This window comes from Nannospalax galili, unplaced genomic scaffold (genome assembly GCF_000622305.1).
Source record: "Nannospalax galili isolate Female #2095 unplaced genomic scaffold, S.galili_v1.0 scaffold433, whole genome shotgun sequence".
Classification (NCBI taxonomy): domain Eukaryota; kingdom Metazoa; phylum Chordata; class Mammalia; order Rodentia; family Spalacidae; genus Nannospalax; species Nannospalax galili.
In genome coordinates, this window is record NW_008338715.1 from 10,224,063 (window position 1) to 10,246,852 (window position 22,790).

Here is a 22,790-nt window from a genome sequence, read left to right on the forward strand (position 1 = left end):
AAGATCTCTTTCATTTCAGTTAATCCCAGATCCAGTCAAGTTGACACCAGGATTAGCCATCACACCCACCATTATGACTCTCAGTCTGGAACCGTAAGCCAAAATAAAGCTCTTCTGGAAGTCACTTTGGTCATGGTTTTTATCACAGCAATAGAAAAGTAACTAATACAATGCTCTTCTGTTACAGACTTTTTTCTACCTGGCAGTGTTTTCCTGGCATTTATTGTATTTTCACTTCCATGTTGTACCACTGAATGAAGTTTCATCTGTCGTTCTACTGCTCATAGACATTTGGGTTGTTCAGCCCATGGTACATCTTCCATTAGTCCTATATATTAAATAACTTTGAGGCCATTATAAATGACCTTTCTTTTGTCCCATTATTTTTCTTAGTGTTTAAAGTCTTTTTGTGGTATATGGACTCATACTTTCTGTATATTGATTCTATAAGAATTTGCTCTTATATAGAAGATATATAAAAACAAGATTATTATTAAATATCCACTTTTTGAAAATTTCTTCTTCTTCTTACTTTTTTGGTCTTTTTGAAACAGGAGCTCCCTGTAGCACCAGCTGGCCTTGAACTCAAGAGACCCACCTGCCTCTGCCTCCCAAATGCCGGAGCTAAGGGTGTATGCCACCACAAGCTAAAAATTTCTTTATTTGATTCAAAACACATAGCTACATCATCCTTAAAAGCCAGGTTTATAACTGATTATTTACATCAGTTCGCTTATCCACATACATGTTTGTTAGACAATGAGACAAAGAAAAAATTCTGTGCAAGATTTTAGTAGTCCTATGATTTGTAAGTAACAGAGAAGTGCTAAATGTTGAAGAACTCCCAGTGCATTTTACACACAGGACAGCCACTGTCAAACACAAGAGCTGGGTAATACAGGAAAATTTTCTGTCCAGTCACTGGGAAATGCAAAAAGCATTTCATGATGAGATAAATGCTTTAAGATGGTACACAACGTTATGGATCAAATAAATGCTCCACAGGTTGGTACTTTCACACTTAAATATTTGCAGCATAGTATTATGCATTTATCTGACATTTAGCAACACATAAGCTTTTGAGTCTGGCCTCTCAAAGCACTTGCTTAACTTTTTATGTAGTGTCTGGTGCACTGATAGCACTTGCTCATTTCTCTTTTCTCCTTCCATACTGCTTAGTGGGACTGTGCAATGCTGGAGCAATAATCCAGAATGTCCTGAATAGTGAATTCCATTGTAACTCCAGATCCAGGATAGCAGCGAGCTATCAAACCTTCAAAGTGCTTGTACTGGCGTATAAATTCATCTTGCATGGAGTGCCACACCACCTATTAAAAAGGAGAGAAAAACAAGTCAGTGAACTGTGAATGAATGGAGATAAATTTATAATCGAGTATGGAGAAATAATGCCAAGATAGAGTCTAAGAATATGATATAATCTAATAATTAAAGACATGTGTTCTGGAACCAGCATCCTCAGTTTCCACTTAACAGATTCGTGACCTAAGTATATGGCATCAGTGCTTGCTCTGGTCTCATGATCCTCATCTGTAAACAAAAGTACGGATAATAGCACTTTATCTTCCCAATTTTCTTGTGAGGATTAAACAAGGGAATACAGGCAGTGCTTAGTATAGTGTCTCGCATGAGCAAACATTCATTATGATTCAGTTATTATTACATATACTCCAATATTCACAGCAGATAATGCTATACACAATTATGGATGGAGCTAAGGCCAGTGATTCAATGAAATGTAATATAACATATAATGTTTAAATTCCATTTCAGATAAAAAGTTAAAATATTTCTTTATCTAAAACTGATGATGCAGAACATTGTTTGATACTGTGGAGGGTACCAAAATAAGCCAGACGCACTACTATGTGATTAACAACCTAGAAATGGAGACTGATATGTAGTTAACTTCAAGACAGAATTCAATTCACACAATGATGCAAGAGTGTCCATCTATAGACACTTACTCTATATACTAGCACAGAACGCGCTTATGGGATTTCTAAACTGATTTAAGTCTCCTGAGGACCTGGTGAAGTGGGGGCTATGATCATATTCCTGCTTGACCATGACCATTGAGGGAACGTACTCTTCTAGGGCTTTTCTTTGTGAACTTCATAAATCCTGTCATTTAAGATCAATCACTGTTTCTCAAACAGTATCACACCTTGCTTCATCATTTGGCTTATGCCACTTCTCCACCTGAATGCCACCCCCCCCCCACTTATTAACACACTGACTTTCAGAAGTGAATACGACACAATATCCCCATGAGGCCTTCTATGATGTTGAAACCAGAATTCTTCTCATTCATCTGAGCTTTTCAGCATGGTTTATAAAGACTATGGCTTCATTCAGAGTCTCAGTCTGGCTCCGCCACCCATTAGCTAGAAGAGCTTTGTTGTATTAGTCTACCTCTCTACACTCCAATCTCTCTTAGTTATAAATAAGAATAACTAGGTCTTATATGGGAAAGATGTCATTTTTCAAATAAGGAAATTTGAAACTTGGAGAGGTAAAGTAACTTGCCCCAAATCGTGCAGCTTAATTTGGACCCAGATTACAAATTCTAACTCCAATTACCACTCTCAGAACCACTGCACTGTATTAAAGAATGCTGCATTTACCTCTTCGCCTAAAATCTAAAAAGCAAAAATGAAACAAATAAAAAACCCAACCAGAGTAGAAACAATTTAATGTCTCACCATAATAAAATAGAAAAATAAAAGCAGGGATGATTATAATTATGGCTCCTTCCTTCCTCATAATTCATTAACCTGGTCTGAACTTTATGAAATTTTTCATTCATTTTTACTTTTTGTTTTTTGAGACAGGGTCTCATGTATCCCAGGTTGGCCGTCGTAACTCAATATGTAGCCAAGGGTGACCTTGACCACTTGATCCTCTTGACTCAGCTTCCAGGGGCTGGGATTACAGGCATGAACCACCACTCTTGGCTATCGAACTCTTCTCTTATACTAAAGCTAGAGAATCTGACCTGTTTGGAGGAGTACTCTGCAGAAAAACAGACTGTCTTCTTGGCCAAAAGAATGAGCATACCTGAAGTAAGTTCTCCTCTTCACACAAATGCTTATCAACCTTTTTGTAGAGGTTATCCAGACCTTTCTTCACTTCCTTCCCAGGATATTCTCTGATAACTTTGCGAAGCTCTTGCTTGTTGAATGCAAGCTGGTAGCTCACTTCCTCCTCCCTTATGCCCTGTGCTACTCGGGCTTCAACGCCTTCAAAGAAATGCTTCAAGAGAATGAAGGTGAATAATGGCTGAGAACTACTTTTATTGTCACTTAAACTAAAAGACTAGATCACAAAGTATGTAAGCATATAATCACTGCACAGAAACCAGACCATGTGAGAAAGGAAATAACAATCACCTATTATCCTACCACTGTGTGACAACTATTGCTAATGTCTCGAACTTCCTTCTACTCTTTTAATGTGACTAAATAAAAATTTAACTTTTGTATGCTGTATTTTCCATTTAATAGTATGGGTTTGGGGGGGTGCTAGATATTAGACCCAGGACCTCACACATGCTACATGTCTTTCTCTCATTTGCTTTCTCTTTCTTTTTCTGAGACAGGTATTATGTTGCCCAGGTTGGACTCAGACCCGTGTTCCTCCTGATTCAGCCTCCTATATGCTGGGATTATAGGCACAAACCATAATATCTGGCAAAACCATCATTTATTAACTTTATTGTTATTATTTGCTTTTAGAAATGACAAGTCAGGAAAGAAAGGAATAGGCAATGTACAAAATTTGTTTCTTCTTATGTGTGTGGTGTATGTGTGGGTGAGTGTGCCGAGGACACAGCTCAACATTGGATGCCTTCCTCAATTGCTCCTCCACTTTACTTTTTGGAGCACTGTCTCTCACTGAGCTTGGAGCTCACTATTTGGGCTGGACTTGCTGGCCAGCGAGCACCTGGTATCTGCCTGTCTCGGTCCTCAATGCTGAGGTACAGGCATATGTCTCCATATTTGGCTTTTATGTGGTCTGGGAACCCACTCAGGCCTTCATGCTTGTATATCAAGCACTTCACCCAGAGAGCTGTTTCCTTAGCCCTGTTCCTTTTATCTTGATAAAGTTTTTGAAATCTTTACCTGAATTAGGCATAAAAGTTGGCTATCTATGAGGTAAGAAATGGGAAGACCCTAGAATGCTAAAGTTCAATCCGGGTTTGCCCTCAATTTTACTTTCAGTGTCCTAAAATGGGATAGCTTAGGTTATATCATGATTTAAATCATATATTATTTATTTTTTCTGGTCTTCTTGAGACAGTCTCCCTGTAGCCTCAATTGGCCTGGAACTCACTATGTAGACCAGGCTGGCTTTGAACTCACATAGATCCACCTGCTCTGCCTCCTGAGCACTGGGATTAAAGGTGTGCGCCACTATGGGCAGCCATTATTTATCTATTTTTGAGACTGGGTTCTGCTCATGCTGTGCTAAACTTGTGATCCTCCTGCTTCAGCCTTCGAAGTATGGAGGATTAGAAGAATGTCGACCACATCTGGGTATATCATTGTTTGTAAGAATTAAAAGAAATAATGCATATAGAAAGTCTTTTGAGTGCCTGATGCATTGGCAGCTTCAATAACTGAGTTGTTCCTTCCTCATCCCTGTGTCAGAATACAGAAAATTTAAATGTCTGTTCATTATTCTTATGCTAACTGATGTATACAGGTTCAAAACCAGGAAAACATGCTGAATGAAAATATATTTACGTTTAGTTTTTCAAGAGGTTGTCCTAAGGAGTAAATGACGTAAGATTGAAGGTGATCTGTATATTTTTGTTTAGCTTCTTTTTTCTCAGCTTCTAGACATGATATTTTCAAACGAGAAAGGGTTGCAAAAATATGGTGAAAGTTTTCCATCATAACAACATCCCTGGGAGTCTTCTGGCTTTCATTTGCTACTTTCTCCACTAAAATCAAAGCAGGAAAAAAAAAAAACAAAAAACAACTCTGGTATAATCATTGTGGACTAAGTACAACATTCTGTATTGCAAGGTCATCTGACCACCTGAACACAGTAAGTCATCCTAAAACGAAATATAAACGGAAATTCAGAATATAATAAAGGTGGCTTTTCAAATCAGTAGAGAAATAATGAATTATTCAAAACATGATAGGATGACCAGTGATTCCTTTCAATACATTATAAACATTATTTTATTACTTTAAACATTTTTTATGTGTGAATGTATTGCTTACATGTATGTAAGTATACGTATGTAAGTATACCCGTGTCATGCAATGCCATGGTCAGAAGAGAGTGTCAAATCCCCCTGGAACTGGAGTTACAGATGGTTGTTGGCTGCCATGTGGGTGCTGGAAATCGAACCTAGGTCCTCTCCAAGAGCAGTCAGTGCTCTTAACCACTGAGTCATATCTCTAGTTCCAGGCTTTGAATACATTAAAATTAGATTACTGCTTCACATCTTCTGGCTAAATTTTTAAATGCTCAAGTATTTAAAATACAAAAAAATTCATAAGCATCAAAGAAAATATAGCTACTTAAAAACCATAATTTTGTGATAGCATGATTTTCTAAAGAATGACCAAAAAAAGTGAAGAGGAAAAAAAAAACTGACATAAAATTTGAAAATTTTACAGGGTTAGATACCATAAACAAAATCATGGAGTGCAATTAAAAAGTGAGATAATTCTAAGCCCACCAGGGTAGCAAGGGATAAGAAGACTGATGGCCTATAGTAACACCCAGCACTGAAGAGCACATGGAGCAGAAACTTTCACTAAATGCTCAGGGTGTCAAGTTGGTAAAAGGTTTCTGCACCATAATTTGGCAAAAGCTTGAAAATACATAAATCCTTGTAAAACAATTGCATTTCTAGTTTGAAAATATATTTTCTTTAATACAGACTAACAGAATATTTGGTAAGTAAATAATGATAAATGGAAAATAGTATAGTCATTAAAATGATTATGGTTATTGTGATGGTTAGTATTAATTCTCAGCCCTTCAGAATCTAGAATCATGTGGGTGATGGGCCACTGAGCATGCCTGTGGGTGATTACTGTGATTACATTAGTTGAGTGGGAAGGTCTGCCCACTGTGGGTGGCATCAATCCCTAGGCAGAGGATCTGGGACTGTGTAAGAGGGGTGAAAGTGAGCTGAGTACCAGCATGCAAACACCTGCTGCTCTCTTCTCACTGTGGATGTGGTATAGTCACCTGCTTCAAGTTCCTGCTGCCTTGACCTCCCTGCCATGACGAACCGTACCTTGAAGTGTGAGCAACACTAAAACCTTTCTCTCTCAAGTTGTTTTTACTATTTTATCATAGCAACGGGAAAAGAAATCAAGACAGAAATCTACATTAACTGACAAGGAAAGACAACAGGACAACATAATTATAGAGTTAACAGTTTCCAAACTACTGTGTGAAGTACAATAAATTTTTTTCAAACAATGCTGGCTATTGTCATTGCACTTACTTAGCCACCAGAACTTGACAGTAATACCCTATTGCTGAAGACATTATATATCTGAGTTGTAGAATAAAGAAGCCAAGGTCATACTGCCCTCAAAGCTTCGTCTTTACTGGTTAGTACCCGCCAGTACTCTTTACTTTCACAGTACTAGAAAGTGCTATGTATGCTACAGGCAGAGAAAGGTAATCATCAACCTTACCCAGCTGTGAACATTGTGAGCTACAGTAACAATGGGCTTGGCAAAATATGCCCGCTGGTGCAAAGTGGCACATATGTATTGGGAGTAACCAACCACCATCTGATTGAATTTAAGGTGTTTCATAAGACGGAGTCTACCTGACACTGTTATCAGGGCCAAGAACTTGTGGCTAGACAGATCATAGGCCATAGGGGAGAACCTACTATAATTACTCAGCCAAATAAACATAGCATTAAACTGACTCCTAATGACTTATTGTTATACTGATAGATTACTCGCATCTCTCAACTCTCACCATAGAAGGTTCTTATTGCAACAGATGGCAATTAGTACAGAGACTCACAACTGATCAACATGCAGAGACTACGAGAATGAAGATTACTCAGCCCTAAATGGGATACCTATAACATACCCTTTCCTCCCAAGGTTCAGGGGATATTATGGAAGAGGGGGTGGAAAGAATGTAAGAGCCAGATGTGGTAGATGAATACCAGGAAACCACATTGTCTGTACACCACAGGGTAGTTGCACATATGAATCCACAGTGCTTGTGACAGCATGCACAAGACCCATGCAAACCAAAGCCAGAAAAAAATCAGGCATGAAAGGGGGAGGTGGGCAAGAAGTCCCAGTCCTAGCTGAGGATCTACTGGCAATTGATAGCTGCTGGGAGAGTCAGTTTTCCCTACTGGTGTGTTGCCTGGTAGGTTGACCAGACTCCAAGGGATAGACCCATACCTATCTGGAAAACACAGATTAGACAAAGGAAAGTGTAATCCAGGAGGTCATTTTCTAGTTTAAAAAATGATTTTTCAATTTATCATAGTAATAATCCCCTAGGAACCATGAAATATATGTGGTTACTGATGAATATGAATTGGTTTATATGCTGCCTAGTTTTCAAATTTATGAGATCTTTAATTTCAGAAAGCCTAAAAAGATCATAGAATATTGGAAGCAGTGAACATGTATCTCCTCCAGCTTCAGAGTTACCAGAAATAATGAAAATAACCAAAACATTTTCTAGAACAGAACAAAACTGTACCGTTAATAAACACTCCTCTGATAAGTTTGGTGTATGCTTTATCCAGATCTCCACGACGTTCAGCATTTTTAAAGATTGACTCTGCAAGTCCAGCAAATTCTTCAAATTCAACAACAAATGGAAGAATTCCTACTTTACTTTTCTTTGAGATCTTTACTTCTTCCATTTGCCTTATTTGATTACTCTAAAGTTAGACAGATAGGGAGAGAAAGCCAAGCAACTTAGAAACTACATACAATCAAATGCACATATTAACACCAAGCATTACAGATGCTAACTTACAACTTCAACTGCTGGAAATTAATTCCAACAAGGATCGATGAGAACCTACCATACAGATTAAAAAACATTTTAGGCCAAGCATGGTGGCACATGCCTTTAATTATAGCACCTGGGAGGCAGAGGCAGGTGGGTCTTTTGAGTTCAAGGCCAGCCTGGTCTACATAGTGAGTTCCAGGCCAGCTGGGGCTACAGGGAGACCCTAACACCAAAAAGAAAAAAAAAAGTCTGAAACATTTTAAGGACATATTTAAGGAAATAAAAGGAAAATTATTATTTAAAACAAGATATACACAAGGATTTTGAACTTCAAGTCTGTTCAAACTAGAAACAACACATTTCTATCATTTCTGAAAGACAAGGACAAGAAAGTTACCCACCCAGGGCTTGAGTAGAGCAGAAAGGTATGAAGGCGATCCCTCATTCAGTTCTGGATGGTGGTCATGTGGCCAAGTTTGAGAACCATAACCATTTCTAATTTGTACTCACCTAAAACTTCTATTTGGACAAATAAACTCTCTATTTGGGGAGCGGGGTACAAGAATAGAGGGGGAGGTTACAAATTTCAACTATGGGCTTGCATTATGTAGTCTCCTATATATTTAATAGTAACTTATTCTAAGTAGGTTCAGCACAGTGCTTGGACACAGTGACAAAGTTCTATAAAAACATGCTTCATGTAAACAGAATACAGCCATTTGGGTATAAAAAGATCTATGGATTTGTCAATTACAGTCCCAATTTCTACATAAAACTTCTTTGTCCTGAGATTTGCAGACAGTATAAGTTGAAAACTTCATGATATGTGGATTAGAAGAATAATTTCTAGGCTGCAGGTATTCATATAAAAAACCCTGTGAGCATTATCAATGATTTCAACTTGTCCTTATGAATACTCCACCTCATCAGTACTGACAAGTATGAGGTGTCAACATAGATGTAGAAGGCAGTGGAAGACCATGTGGATCTGAATGCCAGTTTTGTCACTTTTTAATTGCTGACACAGGAAAGTAACTTCACACCTTGAAACACCTACCTCATGGAGGTGGTGGTGGTGGTATGAGGATCAGATGAGACAGTGTGTGTAAAATGCCCAAACCTGTGCTAAATGCTGTTGATTATACAAGCTATCAGTTAGCAAGCAGTTATTCTCTACCAGGCAACGTGTTGAGAAGAGCAGTAAGAGCTCATGTCTGGAAACACATAGTACCTCTATGATTTGGTATTTCAACTGTGCCACAGATCCATTATCCTAGTCTTTGTTAGGTTTCCTTTTCCTCTCAGGGGTCTGTTTCTACTTAGAAGCTCCTGGTTATCACTATTTGTGGAGATGGGGATATTGCTTTTGTGACGCTAGGGACAGAATTTAGAACCTTGCAGAAGCTAGGCAAGTAATGTACCACTGAACAACCCTCCTCTCCAATAAGTGTTAAAGTTTTTAAAGTAAAAGAAATGGCATGGATTTTAATTGCTCTTAATATCTTCACTTGCCATTATCCTACAGATATGTAAGAACTAGGTATAACTTAGAGACCACATAGTAGAAATATTCAAATGATACTCACTTTTATATTAATAAAAAGAAAGTTTTTAAAAACCTGATTCAGCCCAGTTCAGTCCTACAAGTTTACCAAAACCCAAGACAATAATAAAACTATAAATATTATTTCTTTTAGTAGAAAGAGGGACATGATGATTGCTAGAAGTTATTAATAACAATTTATTCTTTAAAAATTTTTTAAAAATATTTTATTATTTTTATGTGTATGAGTATATTGCCTGCCTGTTGGTAAGTGCACCCATGTCATGCAATGACCACAAGGACAGAAGAGGCCATCAGACCCCCTGGAACTGGAGTTACGGACAGTGGTTGCCAAGTGGGTGCTGGGATTTGAACCCAGGTCTTCTGCAAGAATAACCAGTGATCTTAACCGCTGAGCCATCTCTCCAGACCTATAATAATTTATTCTTTTTTTTTTTTGGTCTTTTTGAGACACGATCTCCCTATAGCTCCAGCTGTCCTAGAACTAACTATGTAGACCAGGTTGGCGTTGAACTCACAGAGCTCCGCCTGCCTCTGCCTCCTGAGTGCTGGGACTAAAGGCGTGCATCACCACGCCTGGCTAACAATTTATTCTTAAAGCAGTAAGATTAGACTTCTTAAAATAATTTAAATAATACTAATTTAAACTATCAATTAAAATAATCAGGTTAATTTTATTAGAATATATGAAACAATAAACCCAAGCAACTTTTAACTGTTTGATTAAATCACAGGTCACAGATCAGTAAATGGAGGCGTCAGTAACACAGGAGCTCTCTCCAACAGCAGGTGGCCCTGTCCCACCTGCTGCAGAGCCTGCTCGACCTCACAGCACCCCCATCTTCCTTTGTTCCTATGAACTGATGCCAACTCCCTGCTTCACTAGACCTCAACAGAAAGCCGGAGATTTCGTGAATTTAATAAATTAACCATTTTTGTCTAATGATTTGCTCTTGAATTATTTTTTACAACTTACAATGCATTTGTCAAAGTTCCTTTTCACAGTCACCAAAACGTTTCCCAATGTAGTACTTAGAAAAGAAGCAGGATCCACATTTTGTGCAGTCCACACATGATGACTCATTTTGACTAGCATGTAAAGGGAATTAAAGCTATCAATTTTGTCTCCTAATGCAATTAGGTTGTTCAGTTCTGGCTCAATGCAGCGAAATATTTTAATCATCATTTGGCGAATCATATCTTTCCTGTTCAGAAAGCAAAAATATTATATATATATATGTATATATACACACATAATACAGTCACTATAAACAAGGTGAATTCACCTTCATCTTCAGTTCACTATATAAAAAAAAGACACCTAAAAATTGGTACTACAATTAAAAAGTCAAATATGAACTAGTCCAGAGCAGTTTTTGATATAAAAACATTCTATTGCAGGTTTTAGCTTTGTTTCATTAGTAAAACTGGGTTCTGAAATGTATAAGAAATACACAACAGTTTAAAGGCTAACTTTTACCAGTAAACACCAGAATTGGTGAAATCATTTATGATTACTGAGAGAAGAGTTGAAGAGCCCAACAATAGGACCAATAAACTGTTCCTGGCAGTGGGCACATGGAATGGGTAGTTTTAACTGTCGAGTGAACAGGATCTTAAGGACCTAGGAGACAAGCCTCCAGGTACAAATAGAGAGATCATCTATGATAGGCTAGCCTCTGGGCATGTTTGTGGGGGATTTCCTTGATTAGGTTAACTGGGGTGGGAAGATCCACCGACTATGGGTGACACAACTCCCTGGGCTGGATCCTGACCGTACACAAAGGAGAAAGTGAGCTGAGCACAAGCCTTCATTCCAGACTGCTGATGCTATGTGATCAGCTCCTTCAAACTCCTGTTGCCTTGACTTTCCCACCCTGAACTGAGTCAAAATAAACCTTTTGCTTTGGCCAGGGCATTTTATAGAAGAAACAAAGGAAGTAGATTTGTGGTGGGTGCCAGCAGGTTACTGAGAACATTGTGGACTCTTCAATTTAAAGTTTATTTTTTTTCCAAAACAAGCAACAGACAGTAATAAATACATACTCAGATGAAACAGGCAGTAGTGTGCCAGAATTATGCTGCCGTGACAGTGCTCCTCCATCCAGGTCCTCTGCCTCAGTCTGCAAAAATTATTCAAGAACTTTTTTTTTTTTTTTTTTAAGCAGGGTCTCCCTGTAGCCCCAGCTGTCCTGAAAACTCACTATGTAGACCAGGCTGGCCTTGAACTCACAGAGATGCCTGCCTCTGCCTCCCGAGTGCTGGGATTAAAGGATGTGCCCACCACACCCAGTTGTATTTGTTTTGTTTTTAGAGACAGTCTTTGCTGGCCTAGCTAGAACTCACTCTACAGCCTTCCCCGCCCCAGTTTCCAAAAAATTTTTTAAAGATTTTTTTTTTTTTTTTTTTTTAAGCAGGGTCTCCCTGTAGCCCCAGCTGTCCTGAAAACTCACTATGTAGACCAGGCTGGCCTTGAACTCACAGAGATCCACCTGCCTCTGCCTCCCAAGTGCTGGGACTACAGGTGTGCACCACCACGCTTGGCTTATTCAAGAACTTTATATAATGAAAGGCCAACAAAGTGACTAGTTTATGTCAACATAGTTATATCAAAAGCCTGCTAAGTCTTAAGATACCTACAAGAGCATATGTTATAGAAAATAATGGCTTTTTGTATTACCATTAAAGCAATATAATTTTTTGTATGCTCTTTATGAATGTTCATGAAATTCTTGTTCCTAGAATTTAAAAAAAATTATTTTTTTATCATTGTGTATGATGTTTGTGTGGGAGTGGGAGTGTATGCCACCAAGTGTGTATGCGGGCAGAAGGTAACTTGGTGGAGTGAGTTCATTCCTTCCACCTTTATGTAGATTCCCAGGATTGAACTCTGGCTGTCAGGCTTGCACAGGAAGCACCTTTACCCATTGAGCAATCTTGCCAGCCCCGATTTTTAGATTTTTTTCCCCCCTGAAAATTATTATAAGTTATTATAGAGTAAGAAACTGTATTTGTCTATGAAAACACGGGGCATAGTTGTTGAGGGAAAAGAAGGGTATGTAAGGCTGGGAAGGCACTGTGAACTTAAGAGGCAGCTTGGAGAAAAAAAAAAAGTATATGTCCACCAACTTTAGAAATGGAATTTAAAAAATTAGGGCTATCTCACCAATCATTCCATGAATATTTCAGTATTTAAAAAAATGCTGTCAAAAATGCTTACAGATAAATTTATCACTACTACCACCATCAGGAACAAGAAACTCCAACAATAATGAATTTCCCATTCATTCTATCACTGCCTGAGACTGATGCCTTTATAACCGTTTTCAGATAACCTCAATATATATATATATATATAAAATCACATTCAAAGTGTGGTATTAAGCTCTTTAGATTCTTCTAGCAATTCTCTCATTTCATGCTCTTCCACTTATGCCACCTAAAATACATGCTGAGGACATATCGTTACATTCACTTTACAGAAGAGGAAATCTGGGGATGAGGTTACTGGTTCCACAGAGTTATAAGACAGATTCAGATTCCTATCTGAGGTCTCACTTTTTCCCTGTATGCCTTCACTTCTTTCAAATTGTATTTTTTCTTTAGGAATGCTAAAATATTAAAATTGGTGAGTTTTGTTTTGTTTTGTTAAGGCAGCCCTCATATTCTGTAGCTTAGGCTAGCCTAGAACTCAAGGCAATCTTCCTACCTCAGATGCTTCGTAAGTGCTGGAATTATAGGCAAGAGTCATCATACCCGGCTTAAAATCACTTTTCGAATAATGTTCTCTCCAAAATAAATTCAGACATCTCCCATCTCATTAATTTAGAGGCTGTTCAAGACATTCTAGAATATTAGACATTCTAGAATATAAGCTCTAATTACTATCACTGTTTTTATTATTTTGTAAATAACAAGAAAATTTAAAGATTCTTTCATTGCAAATCCTTTCCTTTTTTATCTGGATTTGAAACTGTGACTACATACTATAACATTAATTGGGTTAATTATGTTACAGACCATAAATATTAGCCAAAATAAATGTAAGCCATACCATAGTTCCAGACATACTCTGATGTTGCTGCAGTTTGAAAAATTTACTTATGAAGTCCTGTTCTGCCAGACACAGGGGCTCCAGTTCACTTAGTACCTGTTCAAAGATCTGAAGAAAACCAAAATGATTCTACAATTAAAGAACTGCACCAAATGCTTAAATGACATTCCACATTTAATTCACTCTTCTGCAGGGACCATGGATCTATAATATCAATAATCCTATCAACCTATAATACTCAAAAAATGTCAAAGACGAAGTCTTCCAAGATTGACAGGTTTAACAGGACCAAAAGAAAGCTCAGTTATTCAGTTCACAATTGGAAAGAGGAAAACAATCTTTTGAAACTTAGCTGGTGCTCCGTGGCTAACAGTTAAGCTTTATTTTTCTTCCTTTTGATGTTGTCATTGCTTAAACAACTTAGATGCAATTTTATTTGCACTTCATGATTTGTAATAAATATTGATAAAGTTTTGGTGCTATTTAATTGTTTATTCATCTTTTATTTGCCATTTGACTAGGAATTTTTTCTTCAGATACAATTCAGAATTGGAACAACATAATATCTTAAAAGGTATCCAAGAGCCTGAATCTTTAAACACATTTAAAGCAATCACTAACTGCCATTATAAAACAATGCTAATGTTAAGAAGTGCTTGTTATCTTACCTTATCAAATTTGGTTCTGTCAGCAACATCGAGATCAGAGGCAGACATGTTTCCCATGTCCAGCAGGGAGGATGACTGTGATCTTCGATTTCCTGAACTCTGAACGCTGAGTTTATTTAGACTAGAAGTTGATCCAGTTAGTTTCCCAGAGCTTCCATGAAGACCTAAGAAATAATAACACTTTGAAAGTCGTGATCTTCATGAATACAGGATCCAGAATCTGTACCAGGACTACTCTCTACAGTCTTCACCTTCAAGGACTCATATTCTGCTACACAGTACAAGTTGTGCATAGTCCTTAACTTGCCTTGATACTGGGGTACCCTACTGCAGAACATATTACAAAGAGAAAGAAAACTACACACAACTTTGGAATAGGATAGAGAGGACCTTAAAGATCTGAGAGTCTATGCCCTGCCCCATTCCATCACGCTTTCTGGTGCTATCTAAGCTGAAAGAGATGAGGGTTTCTTTCCTGTTCGAAGGACAGGTATAAAGATGAAGGTCACTAAGTACTACAGTAGCATAACAGCTGGACAGGCTCTGTAATATTTCTGAAGAAAACCCTTACCTCACTACTAATCATCTCTTAATTTAAAATGAATCTACTAAGTTGAACCACAAGAAACCATCACTATTTGATCATTTTGCCCCACAAAAAGCTAAATATATATGATTCAACTTAATATACTTCTGAACTAGAAACACTGCTTTTCTAGTAAGTGAATGATTAACCCAGTGATCTATAGGTATAAAAAAATTCTAGAATCTGATATTTTAAAATACCACTGATATGTAACACTTCATTAGACCATACTGATAAGAGACATTTGTGTTTAGGCAGAATTTAGGAAAATAAAGCCATGAGGAAAAATGAGAATTCAAGATGAACAACAGCCCACCTTAAAAAACAAGGAATTAAAGGATTCATTTATTAGAAGAAAATGTGATGTTTAGATTCAGAATATAAACAAAACACTTAAATTCTAGATTATCCCTCAACTTGTATTGATTGCTAATGGGCCGAAGGGGCAAATGAAGTTCTAACAGGGACAATTTGAGACACTTTGGCTTCATTATGTAAAATAAGACTATAAGAACTCTTAAAGATTTATTATTATTATTATTATTATTATTATTATTATTATTATGGTCTTTTTGAAATAGGGTCTCCCTGTAGCCCCAGATGGCCTGGAACTCACTATGTAGACCTTGGCCTTGAACTCACAGAGATCCACCTGCCTATGCCTGCTGAGGGCTGTGATTAAAGGCATATGCCATTATGGCAGCCACAAGTTTTAGTAGACATAAAACAATTGGGCTATTTTGTTTTTATCAACTAGACACAAACTGGAGACTCCTGGGAAAAGGAAACCCCAATTGAGTAATTTCTCCATCAAACTGGCCTGCCTCTGCCTCCCAAGTGCTGGGACTACAGGCATGTGCCACCAAGCCCAGCTTATTATTATTATTTTTAATTATATGCATGTGTGTGTCAGCATATGAGTATGTGCACATGAATGCTGGTGCCTACAGAGACCAGAGGAGTCAGAGTCCACTAGAGCTGTAGTTAGGTGGTTGTGAGCCACCTGATGTGGGTACTGGGAACTGAACCTGGGTCCTCTGCAAGAGCAGTACACACTCTTAACTGCTGAGACACTTCTCCAGCGCCCCCCTCCTGCCCAAATAAGGATTTTTAGAGCTCTTTCTAACACAGCCTGAAAATAGAAGTATGATGGTTAATTAAGGCTTCTCATAAATTTTTGACACAAAGTTTTATTCCTCACTGTACAATTTTAACTATATCACTTATTTCTTGGATGTACCACATCAAAACCACCATGTTGAGTTTCCTTTTCCAATACCTTGCAATTCAGTGCAATCAATATTTCTGGCATTAATATTTTTCAAGACAAGTAACTTCTAGACATTAAACAGCAGAGGACACCTACTAGTACACTAAGCATACTCACTCTCTGTTTCCTGTTTGACAGCACTTTCTTTTCGAGGCAGTGTAGCTGTGATGGATTAGGTTGCAAGCATCAAAGACAAAGACAAGTTAATAAACTGCAATTTGCACAAACCATGCACAAGAGGAAGTTAAAGCTCTAGTTTAAAAAGACACATGCAAAGAACCATGAGCATCGAGTAACGAAAGGTGCAAACACACATTTAGTTGGTCAGCTACTAATTGAAAAATTATGAGAGAAAAATTTTACTAGTCTTTTAATATATGGCTTTTACTCAAATATTCAGAAAAATCTCTCTCCCACACTTTTAGATGCATGTTGTTGTTTTAGTTTAGAAAGTTGGTATACTTACATTTAAAAGAATGAATTTGCAAAGTTTTATTTCCAGAGAAAATGTAGCTCCAAGTAATAATAATTTAATACAGTGGAAATTTATTAGGAAACGGGATTATTTAGGCATTAACAATCTTGTATTCCCTGAAAGCAAGCTCCTGAAAACAACCTCCATGGACTAAATAATTTTATATTGTAGCTGTTAAAAAATAACATTGAGTGGGGCTTTAAGGTAATTTAAAATTAAAGCCAAATATCAAACTGAATTACTTGGTAACTGGCCCATGAATACTAAAGTGAAGGGCATGAAACCAACAACCAGGAGACATGTGCATAGAAGAGTAAAGTTGAGGGGCAGATTTAGACAGGACTTTGAACTGGTCATCTGCCATTTTTTTTAAATGTGTATGAGTGTACTGCCTGCAGTGCACCCGTGTTGTGCAATGCCCACAGAGGACAGAAGAGGGCATCAGATGCCCTAGAACTGGAGTTACAGATGGCTGTTAGCCATGTGGGTGCTGGGATTTGACATGAGTCTTCTGCAAGAACAGCCAGTGCTCTTAACTGCTGAGCCATCTCTCCAGCCCCCATCATTTGGCATTTCTTTTGTTCTCAAGTTTTGCTCTATGTGATATTTATAGATCAGTTTTAGAGCTTATGTCATGAAACATTCTAAATTCAAAATTGTAAGTTATCAAAAGGCAAATAAATCATATTAATGCAACTAAAGAATAAACTATAGACTAAAAGACCTCAAAAACAGAGAACAATGTGTCAACTGACACAATGCCTGTCACACTTCAAGGCAAAAGCCACTATATCTTCCCAGGTTTGATCACCTGAAGCTCAAGAGAACATGGAACAAGAAGTCCAGATATTAAAGTGGCAAAGTCTAAGTCTAAGTCACTAAGTTAGGTGATTGCTAACTAGTCACCCAGTGACACATTTATCTTTAAGGTATGCATCTTAACTGAGGACGAAAAAAAAATTAGTGATTGTAAAAATAATCATTAATTTTCCTTTACCTCCATCTTATTAAGTACATTTGGAGAATAGAAAGAAACGAATCTATCAAAGTATTGATCCTGGGAGGAAATTCTATGCCTCTGAGGATATATAAATAATACATTAAAATAATTTTTAAAAAAGATTTACATAAAGACTTTATGACAAAGAAAAGATACTCTCCTGGCATCTTTAGCCTATTTTGAATTACTTCAAATAAGTGATGGCAAAGATAAGAATTAAGTTTCCAAAAGAGAGAGCTATCCCTCTGACTCTGAGAATGTTCTTTATCAATCTTTTTCCTTTTCTGAGATAGATTCTTACCAGTTTCATTGACCTAGAATTTTCAGAGCAAGTAAAAAGCAATAGAAATTGACATTTAAAACTAACTCTGAGTGACTGAGAAATTAACTTTCCAAATTTAGGGGTTTTAATTTTAATTTTGAATAACTGAAAAAATGTATTGGGAAAAATTTACACTTTACTAGATTCAGAATTTCTGAAGCCATCTGTATTTAACTTGAATTTTGCTTTTAAAATGCTAACAAGTCAGATCTTCAGAGATGAACAAACTGCTTTTATTCTCTGAATTTAGTTTTTCATCTTTTGTATTTGATAATAAGATAGCCGATACTTTAATTTTCCATGCCATGAATGGTTACAAACTACTCTCCTATTCCTTATCATTTAATTGATGTATAGAAAATTTATTATTTTGTTAGAATGTTTTAAAATTATACAAGTGCCCTCTAAACCTATATTATATAAGTTAAATATTTTTAACAAGATAATTTAAGAACTTAAGGGTAGGAAAAGAAAAATCTTAGGCTTTAGGCTACAACAATGATAACTAAGATACTATTATATTTTATTTAAGTTATATTTTTATTTCATTTATCTTAATGTGGATCTGACTTGTTTTCATATACTAAAAAGAGTGGAAAAAAAAAGCGATATCTCAATATAAAATGGTTCACTAACAAGTGGTGACAAATATACTTAATGAAAACATTAAACATGTAACTGCATTAATAATATGCTCTTTGCTCAAAAAAGGTGTAACATCCACAGTGAAACAGTAACAAGGATATAAACACATTGCTGTTTAAGAACAATTAGCCTTTAGGATGAGTTAGCATTTCTGTTTCCAAAAGCCTACTGTCCCAAGACACTGTCTTTATCAAGCTGTATCATATTAACAAACAAATTCAATCTACTTCAAATGTCTGGACTACTATAATTAATTCAGTGAATTAAAAAAGTATGATGTCTAAGGACAGTGTTCGCCGCCCTAATAAATGGAAACAGGTGCTACCAATTTTCAACCCTGCTTCCTGATTCTTGCAGTTGCTTAGGGCGTAGATAGGCTCCTTTTAACAGTCAATGCTAAACTCAGTATTCTAAAGGGATGCTTTGCAGACACATCGAGGAGTACACATGTAGCCCTTTAAGGCCAGGTTTGGACTTGAATAGGCACAGAACTCCATCCAAAGAAAACTCCAAAGATGGGTACATGCAAGAGCAGAACGTGGCCTCGGCACATCACCTTCCTCAGCTTGATACTTTCACTGGCTATTCTTTCAAATTATCCTTTTGTCCCTTTAAAATATTTAGGCAACACAAAATAGTAAGTCCCAAATATAGTGCTTTAGAAGAATAAGGTATAATCACAGGAGAGATTCTGGTGACAATTTTATAGACCACTGGCAGGGGGAAAAATACTAAATACTTTTTTTTTTTTTGATCCAAGGTAGCCAGTGAGAAGTAAGAAGCAGGAATCATTTTCATTTCTCTATAGAGAGCAATGACTTGAGAATAATGACTTGTCCCCACCTGTAAAAATGGTCCTTTAGGGGAACAGAAACAAAATTCCCAACATGGGTCTCCTGCCTAATGCTCTGTCTACCAGACTGCACCTCAATTTCTCATCCACAGCTTTCCCTGTGAACTAATCATAGCATGAATGCCCCACTGCTGTCAGATTTATACACTACAGAATTTTAGTTAGTGAAAACAAGATACACATTTCCTTTCAAAGACATTTTCTTTGAAATACCTGTAAATTAAATGTATTAGACTTCTTCTTTAATTCTACTGTAGTTTCTTCCACCTTGTTTAAAAGGCTTTAGACTTGTCAGAAGTAAAATTATTCTTAATATGAAGACAACGAACTGAATGGCTACGCTTACCAAACTTCTTGCTTTCTTTAGTTGTGCCAGTCATCTTGATCTTTGCAACTTCAAAGAAATCTTTGATTTCCCTTTCATATAGTCGCGATAAATAATCCATGTAATTCTTAAAATAAATGTAACATGTACCTCTTATTAGTAAACCATATTTAACAATTTCGATTTTAAGCCTTCCCCCTAAATCCTTTATACTTATAAACTTGGTAGTCTAAAACCTTAGTGTACTTCATAGAATGTAAAAACAAGGCTATTTTTTTCTCTTTAAAAAAAGGTATTCTACATTAACAATTTATAAAAATAAGTCAAACAACCATACCTATATTTCCACTTTTACATATTACCTTTGAATATTTTAAATATTATTGGAATTATTGAACCAGATCAACTCTGCTTTTCCTGCCTCTCTGTATAGTAGAACAATATTCTACTTTGCTGATGGACCACAACAAAGTAAACTAATTCCTTAACAAAGGACAAGGAAGTGGTTTCAGTGTTTTGTTATAGGCAGTGGCACAGTAAGATTTTTGGTCTCTAATGATGTTTCCTTGGGATAATTTCCTAAGGGTGGATTGGAATGCAGGGTCAAAAAGTATGGAAGTCAGGGCTGGAGAGATGGCTCAGTGTTTAAGAGCATTGACTGCTCTTGCAGGGGACAGGGTTTTGATTCCCTGCTGCCACATGGCCGCTAACAACTGTTTGAAACTCCAGTTCCAAGGGCTCTGATCCCCTCTTCTGACCTCTGTGGGCATTGCATGACATGGGTGTACTTACATACATGTAAGCAATACAATCATACACATACAATTTAAAAAATAAAAATACATTAAAAAAAAAGAGTACAGGAATCCGTGAGGGTGATACAGGTGCTGCCTCATGCTACAGGAAGACTGCTGGGAATCTTTATGACTCCCTTCATACCAACACATTGCTTAGCAGTGCCAGTGGCAGTGGAAGAGACCTCCTTGTTTCACTAAAACATTGTCAGTCTTGGGTGTTATCCCAAAATAGGTTATTGTCAGTCAAAATTTAATTAGTACACAACACAGTTTTTAAAATATTTTTTTTCTTAGATTCAATTACCTGTCCCTTAAATGAAGACAGCTGTTATTTAGTATACACTCAGTTATTGGCCACACCTGTTTATCTTCACATAAAAACACCTTAGGTTCTCAGGAATGACTCTTTAGTAGTGGGAGATCATGCATCTTTCCAAGTCCCGAGTTAAACGGCATTTCACAGAGTTTGGTTAAATTTAAAGAAATCTATGGCAGAACAATCATTCCTAGCTATTCTTGAAAATTTATCACAGAATCTTAGCTTCAAGTTCCTTTATTGTCTCAAATTGATCTATCATTTTATAGACTGGGCTATAAGATCAGGCATATCTTTCAAAAGGTACATATTATGTAAATTATTTACTTGGAGTTCACTGATTTTTCTTAGATATTTTATTATGACTTTACAATATAAAATAATATTTGGACCAAACACACGTTAGAGGCTGTCCTTTTTCAATGTGCAGACTATATCTGAAAGAAAAGTTACTCAACTGGGTAATTATTTCATAATTATTTCTCATGATCTCTGAAAGCACACACAAATTAAAATATGCCACAAAATTAATTCCCTTTAGCACCTGACTTAAATTTATCTTTCTTGTGTGTATAAATGTTTTGCCTTCATATATATGTGTATATATAAGTGTATATATGTGCACCCCTGTCAAGCAATGCCCGTGGAGATGAGAAGAGAGCATTGGATCCCCTTGAACTGGAGATACTGACAGTTGTTAGTTAACATGTTGGTGCTGGGAACAGAACCTGGCTTCCCTGGAAGAGCAGCCAGTGCTCTGAATTGCTGAGCCATCTCTCCAACCCCTATTTTGACTTTAAATATATTATTTCAAGCAGTCTTTTCAATTTTACTTTGTGCTGACTATAGCTCTTCCAGACACGTGTGCTTTTTTCTTTTTTAAACACAATAATGCAAATTCTACAAATTTGGAAGATAGACAATGTAGTCATTTTCACAATATTAATTCTGCCTATCCATGAATATGGGAGGCCTTTCCATCATAGAAATATAAAGTGCTTTATGAATGTCTATTATGTTTGCACAAGGGCCTTGCTAATCTGTATTGTTCCAATTCTAATATGTGTTGAAGTGGGCACAGGAACTAACATTGAGGTATGTTTGAGAAATCTTTCAGACTGTTAATCTCAAAGTGCTACTGGAGAGAAAACTCAATGTCCCAATCATGAAGGGAGAATCTCTATTACTTGCCCATGGATAGGATCAGATAGGGGCTAGAATCCTGGGAAAGAAGTCTGAGCAGTTGAACTATATAGCCAAAGCCCCTCTGTTTTCCAATGGCACTAACTGTACATATAAAAAACAGAAACCCTGTTTACATTTAGCTAAAGTATACCTGGGGGCAATGGCTAAGAATAAATTCTTATCCCTGAAGAATGTGGAGAGGGTTTCCCTATTCATTCCAACACGTGTGAGATGTGTACACTCAACCAAGTGCTTCAAGAAACATGAGTTTGTCTGTTTCTTCCTTTAGATCCCCACCCCATTCCTTCTTCCCTTTAAAAAAAATTCCTCCTTTTGGCAATATTTAGCAGCCAAATTAGAAATGTGTGTGTGTGTGTACATGTATGCAATCTAGCAAGAGCTTAAACCACAGGATCAAGTAACATTCCTGGAAATTTCATTGAAAAAGTTCATTAGTAGTGTCACTCAAAAATACCCTTTGGTGGAAAAAATGTAAAACCTTGTGAGCAGAGAATGATTCCATAAATCACCAGGTTGGCCCTCATCTTATGTCTTCACTTTAAATTACATTCATGAATACTGAATAATACATAAAGACAGGGTAATAATACTGAGAATACAATTAGGCAAAAAGCTTATTGATCACTTATTTGAATAGTCGCTAGGGAGCAAAGCACTTGGTGGCATGAAATACTTAAGGAGATTTAATTATTTAAAAATATTAATCTCCTA

General features: G+C 36.9%; 1 protein-coding gene across 4 annotated transcripts in view; it reads right to left on the reverse strand.

Annotated features, from left to right (window-relative positions):
* Window positions 1–776: 776 nt before the first annotated feature.
* The window catches only part of Exoc1 (exocyst complex component 1), a 55,713-nt gene continuing 33,699 nt past the window's right edge, over window positions 777–22,790 (reverse strand). For 2 of the 4 annotated variants that reach the window (XM_029563605.1, XM_029563604.1), the window contains 10 exons: window positions 19,782–19,887; window positions 16,258–16,302; window positions 14,285–14,448; window positions 13,617–13,724; window positions 11,609–11,685; window positions 10,539–10,767; window positions 7,741–7,924; window positions 4,767–4,966; window positions 3,079–3,273; window positions 777–1,328 (listed from right to left, as the gene is read on the reverse strand). In XM_029563605.1, the coding sequence (XP_029419465.1) occupies window positions 1,176–1,328; window positions 3,079–3,273; window positions 4,767–4,966; window positions 7,741–7,924; window positions 10,539–10,767; window positions 11,609–11,685; window positions 13,617–13,724; window positions 14,285–14,448; window positions 16,258–16,302; window positions 19,782–19,887 (1,461 nt within the window). In that variant the 3' untranslated portion in view covers window positions 777–1,175. The remainder of the gene's footprint in view (window positions 1,329–3,078; window positions 3,274–4,766; window positions 4,967–7,740; window positions 7,925–10,538; window positions 10,768–11,608; window positions 11,686–13,616; window positions 13,725–14,284; window positions 14,449–16,257; window positions 16,303–19,781; window positions 19,888–22,790) is intronic. The other 2 variants (XM_029563607.1, XM_029563606.1) reach the window with 1 other exon arrangement.